The sequence below is a fragment of the Cherax quadricarinatus genome, chromosome 4 (genome assembly GCF_038502225.1).
Source record: "Cherax quadricarinatus isolate ZL_2023a chromosome 4, ASM3850222v1, whole genome shotgun sequence".
Classification (NCBI taxonomy): Eukaryota; Metazoa; Arthropoda; class Malacostraca; order Decapoda; family Parastacidae; genus Cherax; species Cherax quadricarinatus.
Window position 1 is genome coordinate 76,093,957 of NC_091295.1, and position 12,500 is coordinate 76,106,456.

General features: G+C 37.6%; 1 protein-coding gene across 1 annotated transcript in view; it reads left to right on the forward strand.

Moving 5' to 3' along the window:
* The window catches only part of LOC128684334 (transient receptor potential-gamma protein-like), a 121,940-nt gene that overhangs the window by 26,374 nt on the left and 83,066 nt on the right, over positions 1 to 12,500 (forward strand). Inside the window, exons 2-4 of the mRNA XM_070098376.1 lie at positions 8,389 to 8,558; positions 10,356 to 10,489; positions 11,443 to 11,575. Coding sequence (XP_069954477.1) covers positions 8,389 to 8,558; positions 10,356 to 10,489; positions 11,443 to 11,575 — 437 coding nt within the window. The remainder of the gene's footprint in view (positions 1 to 8,388; positions 8,559 to 10,355; positions 10,490 to 11,442; positions 11,576 to 12,500) is intronic.

Consider the following 12,500-nt stretch of genomic DNA (forward strand, 5'->3'; position numbering starts at 1 on the left):
TGAAGAACTCGTTAACTATGATTTACCATTGCCAGTTCCTACTATCATTAAACTTATTAAACTTTGCATTGTTGATGCAAAATTTGTATTTAATGATAAATTTTACACTCAGAAGTTTGGTATGGCAATGGGGAATCCTCTTTCATCTGTTCTTAGTAACCTATACATGGAATTTTTTGAAACAAGGTTACTTAACACAATCCTCCCTAATAGAGCTAAATGGTACAGATATGTTGATGATATTTTGTGTCTTATGCCCAAAAATGTAGATATACACCATTTCCTTTGAAAATTAAATAGCTTAGCCCATTCTATAAACTTTACTGTTGAGTTTGAAGAAAATAACTCATTGCCTTTTCTAGATGTTTTAATTATTAAGGGTAATAATGAATTCAAATTTAAAATTTACAGAAAACCTACAAATAACTGTTCCTATGTCCACTATTATTCCTCGCATCAAGATAGAGTCAAACTGTCTGTTTACTCATCAATGTTTCTGAGAGCTTTACGAATTTGTAGTCCTGAGTTCATAGATGAGGAAATATCCAAAATTTATGAAATAGGTAATGATTTAAAATACCCAAGAAATGTAATTGATAAATCTTTTAAAGTTGCTAGAAATACTTTTTACAATCCAAAAAGGGACAACCAGCCTTATTCTACTAAAAATATGTTGGTTCTCCTTACCATGAAAACTTGGTTGATATGCCTTCTCTTCTTAAGACTTTTAATATTAAAGTTGTATTCAAAAATCTTGATACAGTAAAAAAACTTTTGATAAAGAATTCCCCCCAAAATGCTGATGGATGTGTCTATAAGATTCCTTGTAAAATTTGCGATAAAGTTTATTACGGTCAAACTGGTAAAAATCTCGAACTAAGAATAAAACAACACAAATATAGCATTAGAACTGGACTAGATTCCAATGCTCTATTTATTCATGTAAGAGATTTTAACCATCCAATTGATTTTCAAAAAGTTGAGAAAGTAGTATCAAGCAAGTCCATGGTCGACAGGAATATAATTGAATCTTGTTTCATAAAAAGCAGTTTTGACAATAATATGAATATTTCCTTTGGTTTATATAAATTAGATCCATTTATAATTAATAGAATTTGGAAAGAATTTAATAATACACTGGACAAATAATTTTTAAATTTTCTTGGGTAGAATAGTTTGTGGGGTGAGTTGTGCAAAGGACCTATCCAAGTTGGGTCGGCGCGCGTCAGGTGTTTAACCGTTGTGGGATCTGATAGTGAGGTGCTGGCCTGACCCCTTATATAGCTTCCTTGTATGCTTTACTTTCATAGTTCCTTGATAATGTGAGTAGTCACGAAAGCGCTTGGAATTTCTCTATTTTTTCAGAGAGGTTGTTTTGCATATATATATATATATATGCATATATATATATATATTCATATATATATATTCATATATATATATATATATATATATATATATATATATAAATATATATATATATATATATATATATATATATATATATATATATATATATATATATATATATATATATATATATATATATATATATATATATACATATATATAATATATATATATATATATATATATATATATATGCAATATATATATATATATATATATATATATACATATATATATATATATATATATATTTTATTTTATTTTATTATTATCACACTGGCCGATTCCCAACAAGGCAGGGTGGCCCGAAAAAGAAAAACTTTCAACATCATTCACTCCATCACTGTCTTGCCAGAAGGGTGCTTTACACTACAGTTTTTAAACTTCTTTTCTTTTTTAGTAAATGTCTACAGGAGAAGGGGTTACTAGCCCATTGCTCCCGGCATTTTAGTCGCCTCATACGACACGCATGGCTTACGGAGGAAAGATTCTTTTCCACTTCCCCATGGACAATAGAAGAAATAAAGAAGAACAAGAGCTATTTAGAAAAAGGGGAAAAACCTAGATGTATGTATATATATATATGCATGTGCGTGTCTGTGAAGTGTGACCAAAGTGTAAGTAGGAGTAGCTAGATATCCCTGTTATCTAGCGTGTTTATGAGACAGAAAAAGAAACCAGCAATCCTACCATCATGCAAAGCAGTTACAGGTTTCTGTTTCACAGTCATCTGGCAGGACGGTAGTACTTCCCTGGGTGGTTGCTGTCTACCAACCTACTACCTGAAGGAGGGGTGTTAATGTTGCAGTTTAAAAACTGTAGTGTAAAGCACCCTTCTGGCAAGACAGTGATGGAGTGAATGATGGTGAAAGTTTTTCTTTTTCGGGCCACCCTGCCTTGGTGGGAATCGGCCAGTGTGATAATATATATATATATATATATATATATATATATATATATATATATATATATATATATATATATATATGTATATATATATATATATATATATATATATATATATATATATATATATATATATATATATATATTATATATATATATATATATTTATATATATATATATATATATATATATATATATATATATATATATATATATATATATATATATATATATATATATATATATATATACATACATATATGCAATAAGATCACAGTAAACAGGTGATTTCAGAATATGCAAAACAACCACTCTGAAAGAATAGAGAAATTCCAAGCGCTTTCGTGACTACTCACATTATCAAGGTATCAAGGAACTATATGATAATGTGAGTAGTCACAAAAGCGCTTGGAATTTCTCTATTCTTTCAGAGTGGTTGTTTTGCATATATATATATATATATATATATATATATATATATATATATATATATATATATATATATATATATATATATATATATATATATATTCTGCATTGTGTATTCTGGGCACCTCTGCAAAAACAGTGATTATGTGTGAGTGAGGTGAAAGTGTTGAATGATGAAAATATTTTCTTTTTGGGGATTTTCTTTCTTTTTGGGTCACCCTGCCTCGATGGGAGACGGCCGACTTGTTGAATATATATATATATATATATATATATATATATATATATATATATATATATATATATATATATATATATATATATATATATATATATATATATGTATATATATATATATATATATATGTATATATATATATACATATATATATATATATATATATATATATATATATATATATATATATATATATATATATATATATATATATATATTGTAATAAAGTTGGTAGAATTGTCGACAATAGGAACACAAAAGGACACGAAAGGACACAAGTGCAACTAATGTGATATTTTATTGTGGGAACGTTTCGCTCTCCCGGAGCTTTGTCAAGCCGTTATTTTATTCTTTCAAGAAGTCGGCCGTCTCCCACCGAGGCAGGGTGACTCAAAATAGAAAGAAAATCCCCAAAAAGAAAATACTTTCATCATCATTCAACACTTTCACCTCACTCACACATAATCACTGTTTTTGCAGAGGTTCTCAGAATAGAACAGTTTGGAAGTATATACGTATAAAGAGACACAACATATCCCTCCAAACTGTTAATATCCCGACACTCCTCCTTTAGAGTGCAGACATTGTACTTCCCATTTCCAGGACTCAACACCGGCTATATAAAAATAACCGGTTTTCCTGATTCCCTTCACTAAATATTTCGCTGCTCACTCTCCAACTCTGGCTACAACTAACTATATAAGACCTTATTGAGTAATATTTTTTTGTAAACTTATGGAGATTATTGTTTGTATGAAACTCCAGTAATGGTTGTTGTTTGTGTGAACCCCAGCAGTGGTTGTCGTTTTATAGCACTATTGTAAACTCCCCACACATAGGGTTCGAACCCCTGGCTAGTCATTTGTAAAAATATTGTGTGGAACTTGACCTGCTTGCCAGAAGCAGACGAGAACGAAGCAACAGACTCCAGCAGCTCTGACACAGTGAAGCAACATAACCCATACTAGCTACTGCCTACCCAGCAACGTTCAGCCTCGCTTGGTAGTGACACAGCTTTGGATTATAGGTGCAGGGAGAGAGAGAGAGAGAGAGAGGGGGAAGAGAGACAGAGAGAGACAGACAGAGACAGAGAGAGAAAGACAGAGACAGAGAGAGACAGAGAGAGAGAAAGAGAGAACCCTCGCCTTATAAACACTCACCTGAATAAAATCACGAATATTGAAAAGATTTTGCAGGGTGTATATAATTTGAGAGTGAGAAATGTTTTAAATTAATTTTTCGAAATATTTTCTCCAAAAAATTATGATTATATATATGTGTCTGCAAAAATTTAATGTGGTTTCTCTTGTTTTTGTCGATTTTGTATGTATGTATTTCAGATACATAAAAAAGTTAGTATGATGATACAAGGAAAGGATGGATAGAGAAAAAAACCTTCGTAGACTAACAATGGGAAATGTTCTGGATGATAGTTTTAGTTACACACGTTTCCCTTTTAACTTACATTTGTGTGAGAGATGAAAGGTCATCAGTCTTATCAGTGTAAAATATTTACAAAGTTCTTCTTTGGCACTCGTATGACAGGAGGGCAGCACCTGCCCAAAGTTCTTCTTAGGCACTCGTATGACAGGAGGGCAGCACCTGCCCAAAGTTCTTCTTTGGCACTCGTATGACAGGAGGGCAGCACCTGCCCAAAGTTCTTCTTTGGCACTCATATGACAGGAGGGCAGCACCTGCCCAAAGTTCTTCTTTGACACTTACATAACAGAAGGGCAGCACCTCCCCAGCAAGGTGCTGCCCCCCTGCCGTCCTACTACCAAAAATAGCAAGGATTGCTAGCACTGTGCACTGAACGCCTGGTTTAAAACATAACATTCTCTGACTATAGTCCATCCACATGACTATCAACACAAACCTGTTGATGAGCAGGACACACACTCAACACTTATGTATCCTCAATGTTGATGAGCAGGACACACAATCACCACTTATGTATCCTCAATGTTGATGAGCAGGACACACACTCACCACTTATGTATCCTCAGTGTTGATGAGCAGGACACACACTCACCACTTATGTATCCTCAATGTTGATGAGCAAGACTCACAATCACCACTTATGCATCCTCAATGTTGATGAGCAGGACACACACTCACCAATTATGTATCCTCAATGCTGATGAGCAGGACACACACTTACCACTTATGTATCCTCAATGCTGATGAGCAGGACACACACTCACCACTTATGTATCCTCAATGTTGATGAGCAGGACACACACTCACTACTTATGTATCCTCATTGTTGATGAGCAGGACACACACTCACCACTTGTGTATCCTCAATGCTGATGAGCTGGACACACACTTACCACTTATGTATCCTCAATGCTGATGAGCAGGACACACACTCACCACTTATGTATCCTCAATGTTGATGAGCAGGACACACAGTCACAACTTACGTATCCTCAATGTTGATGAGCAGGACACACTCACTACTTATGTATCCTCATTGTTGATGAGCAGGACACACACTCACCACTTATGTATCCTCAATGTTGACGAGCAGGACGCACACTCACCACTTATGTATCCTCAATGTTGATGAGCAGGACACACAATCACCACTTATGTATCCTCAATGTTGATGTGCAGGACACACACTCACTACTTATGTATCCTCATTGTTGATGAGCAGGACACACACTCACCACTTGTGTATCCTCAGTGCTGATGAGCAGGACACACACTTACCACTTATGTATCCTCAATGCTGATGAGCAGGACACACACTCACCACTTATGTATCCTCAATGTTGATGAGCAGGACACACAGTCACAACTTATGTATCCTCAATGTTGATGAGCAGGACACACTCACTACTTATGTATCCTCATTGTTGATGAGCAGGACACACACTCACCACTTATGTATCCTCAATGTTGACGAGCAGGACGCACACTCACCACTTATGTATCCTCAATGTTGATGAGCAGGACACACAATCACCACTTATGTATCCTCAATGTTGATGAGCAGGACACACACTCACCACTTATGTATCCTCAATGTTGATAAGCAGGACACACACTCACCACTTATGTATCTTCAATGTTGATGAGCAGAACACACACTCACCACTTATGCATCCTCAATGTTGATGAGCATAACACACACTCACCACTTATGTATCCTCAGTGTTGATGAGCAGAACACACACTCACCACTTATGTATCCTCAATGTTGATGAGCAGGACACACTCACAACTTATGTATCCTCAATGTTGATGAGCAGGACACACACTCACCACTTATGTATCCTCAGTGTTGATGAGCAGGACACACACTCATCACTTATGTATCCTCAATGCTCATGAGCAGGACACACACTCACCACTTATGTGTCCTCAATGTTGATGAGCAGGACACACAATCACCACTTATGTATCCTCAGTGTTGGTGAGCAGGACACACACTCACCACTTATGTATCCTCAATGCTGATGAGCAGGACACACACTCACCACTTATGTATCCTCAATGTTGATGAGCAGGACACACAATCAGCACTTACGTATCCTCAAAGTTGATGAGCAGGACACACACTCACTGCTTATGTATCCTCAATGTTGATGAGCAGGACACACACTCACCACTTATGTATCCTCAATGTTGACGAGCAGGACGCACACTCACCACTTATGTATCTTCAATGTTGATGAGCAGGACACACGCTCACCACTTATGTATCCTCAATATTGATGAACAAGACACACACTCACCACTTACGTATCTTCAATGTTGATAAGCAGGACACACACTCACCACTTATGTATCTTCAATGTTGATGAGCAGAACACACACTCACCACTTATGTATCCCCAATGTTGATGAGCAGGGCACACACTCACCACTTATGTATCCTCAATGTTGATGAGCAGGACACACACTCACCACTTATGTATCTTCAATGTTGATGAGCAGAACACACACTCACCACTTATGTATCTTCAATGTTGATGAGCAGGAAACACACTCACCACTAATGTATCCTCAGTGTTAATGAGCAGGACACACACTCTCCACTTATGTATCCTCAATGTTGATGAGCAGGACACACACTCACCACTAATGTATCCTCAATGTTAATGAGCAGGACACACACTCACCACTTATATATCTTCAATGTTGATGAGCAGGACACACACTCACCACTTATGTATCCTCTATGTTGATGAGCAGAAAACACACTCACCACTTATGTATCTTCAATGCTGATGAGCAGGACACACACTCACCACTTATGTATCTTCAATGTTGATGAGCAGGACACACACTCACCACTTATGTATCTTCAATGTTGATGAGCAGAACACACACTCACCACTTATGTATCTTCAATGTTGATGAGCAGGACACACACTCACCACTTACGTATCTTCAATGTTAATGAGCAGGTCACACACTCACCACTTATGTATCTTCAATGTTGATGAGCAGGACACACACTCACCACTTATGTATCCTCAAAGTTGATGAGCAGGACACACACTCACCACTTATGTATCCTCTATGTTGATGAGCAGGACACACACTCACCACTTATGTATCCTCTATGTTGATGAGCAGGACACACACTCACCACTTATGTATCTTCAATGACGAAACAATTCATCTGCGTACAGATCTTAATTAGTCAAATAATAAGGTAAATTACATTCCTAGACACTTTCCATTAATATAGATATCTAAATGTCACACTTTTGTCTAACTCATCAGCTAACATCTAAAATTATACCTATTTCATTACATAATTATTGCATGAATATATTGTACTTACCAGTGTATGTGCATGCACATATGCGTGCGTGTCAGGTACTCCAGGTGGGATCTAGCTACCAGGTGGGAACTAGCTACCAGGTGGAAACTAGCTACCAGGTGGCAACATTCCCACTGCCTCACCTCCAGCAATTCCCCCAGAACAATTTTCCCCTATGTGATTCAGGAAGGAATAATATCCTCTGCCTACTACCTTTCTACCTTTTTCTCTCTCAGAATTTCTAAGCTTCCTCATAATTTGCCATTATTAAAGGACGGAGAATCGAGCCTCTATCAATTCTTGCACTGACTTATATGGGACTACAGCTTCCTTCAACGTGACAAGGAATATGAAAGAATTTTGTTACCGACCACTTTTGCCAGGAGGAACTGAGGCAGTCAACGTGAAACTGTTTAGCAAGAACCTGCCCTAGTAGCAACAGGGGACATCAGGTAAAAAATCTGATTTCCCTTGGCCTCCTCCCATGGCAGGTGCAGCAAGAAATCAAATAATGCAGCCTTCAGGAACAATGTATCAATAATGTATTGTTGAATACACTGACGGAGTGAGAGATCGTCCGGGACATCGGAAATTCACTTTTTAATGTGATTTCCTTGTAAGGTAAGTGAAGGAGACGACCAGAGAGAACCTGAGTGCTCACCTCTTCTCCGGCAGGTGCAGAGGGAGATCAGAGAGAACCTGGGTACTGATAACCTGCCCCGCCAGCAGTGGGATACCTGGGATCCTATGCTGATAGCCGAGGGACTCTTCTCTGCTGCCAACATCTTCAGGTCAGTGTAGATCCATCTCACCACTAACATCACCACCACTAACGTCACTATTATCACACAGCCACAATCACCATCTATAGCTATGACTGCAACCCTTACCATCACCTGTCACACCATCACCACCACTACCCTCCAGCACACCATCACCCTTAATAACAATACCACCACCACCACCCCACTTCCTAAACCCTACCTCCAATAGTAAGCATTCTCACACAGTTATCACTAACATACACATATTCACTCTTTCACAGCCACTGCCTCACTCTCACAGCCGTTGCTTCACTCTCACAGCCACTGCCTTACTCTCACAGCCACTGTTTCACTCTCACAGCTACTGTATCACTCTCACAGCCACTGACTCACTCTCACAGTCACTGATTCACTCTCACAGCTACTGTCTCACTCTCACAGCCACTGTTTCACTCTCACAGCCACTGCCTCACTCTCACAGCCACTGCCTCACTCTCACATCCATTGTCTCACTCTCACAGCCACTGCCTCACTCTCAGAGCCACTGCCTCACTCTCAGAGCCACTGCCTCACTCTCAGAGCCACTGCCTCACTCTCACAGCCACTGCCTCACTCTCACAGTCACTGTCTCACTCTCACAGCCATTGTCTCACTCTCACAGCCACTGTCTTACTCTCACAGTCACTGTCTCACTCTCACAGCCATTGTCTCACTCTCGCAGCCACTGCCTCACTCTCACAGCCACTGCCTCACTCTCACAGCCGTTGCTTCACTCTCACAGCCACTGCCTTACTCTCACAGCCACTGTTTCACTCTCACAGCTACTGTATCACTCTCACAGCCACTGACTCACTCTCACAGTCACTGATTCACTCTCACAGCTACTGTCTCACTCTCACAGCCACTGTTTCACTCTCACAGCCACTGCCTCACTCTCACAGCCACTGCCTCACTCTCACATCCATTGTCTCACTCTCACAGCCACTGCCTCACTCTCAGAGCCACTGCCTCACTCTCAGAGCCACTGCCTCACTCTCAGAGCCACTGCCTCACTCTCACAGCCACTGCCTCACTCTCACAGTCACTGTCTCACTCTCACAGCCATTGTCTCACTCTCACAGCCACTGTCTTACTCTCACAGTCACTGTCTCACTCTCACAGCCATTGTCTCACTCTCGCAGCCACTGCCTCACTCTCACAGCCACTGCCTCACTCTCACAGCCGTTGCTTCACTCTCACAGCCACTGCCTTACTCTCACAGCCACTGTTTCACTCTCACAGCTACTGTATCACTCTCACAGCCACTGACTCACTCTCACAGTCACTGATTCACTCTCACAGCTACTGTCTCACTCTCACAGCCACTGTTTCACTCTCACAGCCACTGCCTCACTCTCACAGCCACTGCCTCACTCTCACATCCATTGTCTCACTCTCACAGCCACTGCCTCACTCTCAGAGCCACTGCCTCACTCTCAGAGCCACTGTCTCACTCTCAGAGCCACTGCCTCACTCTCACAGCCACTGCCTCACTCTCACAGTCACTGTCTCACTCTCACAGCTATTGTCTCACTCTCACAGCCACTGTCTTACTCTCACAGTCACTGTCTCACTCTCACAGCCATTGTCTCACTCTCGCAGCCACTGCCTCACTCTCACAGCCACTGTCTCACTCTCACAGCCACTGTCTCACTCTCACAGCCATTGTCTCACTCTCACAGCCACTGTTTCACTCTCACAGCCACTGTCTCACTTTCACAGCCACTGCCTCACTCTCACAGCCATTGTCTCAATCTCACAGCCACTGTCTCTCTCTCCCTGCAGTTCGCTCAAGTTGGTGTACATCTTCAGTGTGAACCCCTACCTGGGGCCCCTACAGGTCTCCCTCTCCAGGATGGTCGTCGACATTCTCAAGTTTATCTTCCTGTATCTACTCACACTCTTCGCCTTCTCTTGCGGTGAGTCCTACAGCCTCACTTATTAATGTTACTGCTTTATACATTCGTGTATTTGGCACAATTTGTTGTTGTGTCATAAAAATAATCGCTTTCGTAATCTACGAGAAATCAATAGAATTTTCTTAGAATTCTTTCGAATGTGAACGTTATTCTTTTCTTCCTGTTATATATTGCTGTGTTTTATTTATTTTCTTAATGTGTATCAGTGTTTCTCTCTCACTCTCTCTCTCTCTCTCTCTCTCTCTCTCTCTCTCTCTCTCTCTCTCTCTCTCTCTCTCTCTCTCTCTCTCTCCCCACAAGGGAAAATTCTGAAACAATATTTTTTTCACTCTTGTGTTTTTAACGTGTCTTTTCTCGTGTGTTTTTTATGCATTTTAACGGTGAGTCTCTTTCTCTTTATCTCTCTTTCTCTTTCTACAATTCGTCCTCACTACTCACTTTCAAACACTAGAGTTCTACAGAATTAAAGTGGGAGTCACTACATGGTATTACAAGCCAAGAGCTCTCATGAAATCTCATCAATCTCTTTCTCTTTCTCTTTCATTTTCTCTTCCTCTTTTTTACTTTCTTCTCTCTTGCTTCCCTTCTCTTCCCCCTTTCTCTTTTAAATTCTCGAATTATTCTACTCTAACTGGCATGCGTCATGAGATACATTTATACACTTTCTTTTAAGTATATTCCCTCGTCTCACTCTCTCTCTCTTCCCACTCCCTTCTCTCCTCTCTTGCGTTTATCCCACCATCACCCATTATCCGTTTATCCTGTATATCTATCACGCCACCCCTTCCTGAGCTACGTTTGTCCCTCTATGTAAGTCCATTCTTCTCTCTCTCTCTTGCACATTCACTCATTCACTTTCATTATCACTTCCTCCCCCAATCCTTCAGGTTTCTCCCTGTCTCACACCTTCTCTCCCCTTCTCCCTACTTAGTATCTCTCTCTCTCTCTTCCAGGTATGAACCAGCTGTTATGGTTCTACGCAGACCTGGAGAAACAGACTTGTGATGAAGAAGGTCTTAAGACCAGTGAAGATGATGACGCAGGTCCTAACATCGATTCCTGCATCGTCTGGAGGAGGTTTTCAAAGTATGTTGCATATATACATATACATTTTCATGACAATTCATAGCATATATATATATATATATATATATATATATATATATATATATATATATACATATATATATATATATATATATACATACATATATATATATATATATATATATATATATATATATATATATATATATATATATATATATATATATATATATATATATATATATATATATGTATATTTATATATATTTATATATATACATATATATATATTTATATATATACATATATATATATATATATATATATATATATATATATATATATATATATATATATATATATATATATCGTGCCGAATAGGCAGAACTTGTGATTTCAATGTGTTTATTTAGTATTAAATTATTGTAAAGGTATCTAAAATATATTTAGTTGGGATAGGCTAAAATAAATTGTTCTTGTAATAATAAGGTTAGGTAAGTTTTCTAAGATTCTTTTGGTGCAAAATTATAAATTTTTACATTAACATTAATGAAAAAAATGTATCTTTAAACGTATAAGAGAAAATTTCAGAAAGGCTTTAATTTTAAATGAGTTCTTGCTATATATATATATATATATATATATATATATATATATATATATATATATATATATATATATATATATATATATATCTATATATATATATATATATATATATATCTATATATATATATATATATATATATATATATATATATATATATATATATATCTATATATATATATATATATATATATACATATATATATATATATATATATATATATATATATATCTATATATATATATATATATATATATATATATCTATATATATATATATATATATATATATTTCATAGCAATATTCACGATTGATATTTGTAGGCCTCTCCTCTTTCCTAACTTCTATCCACACTG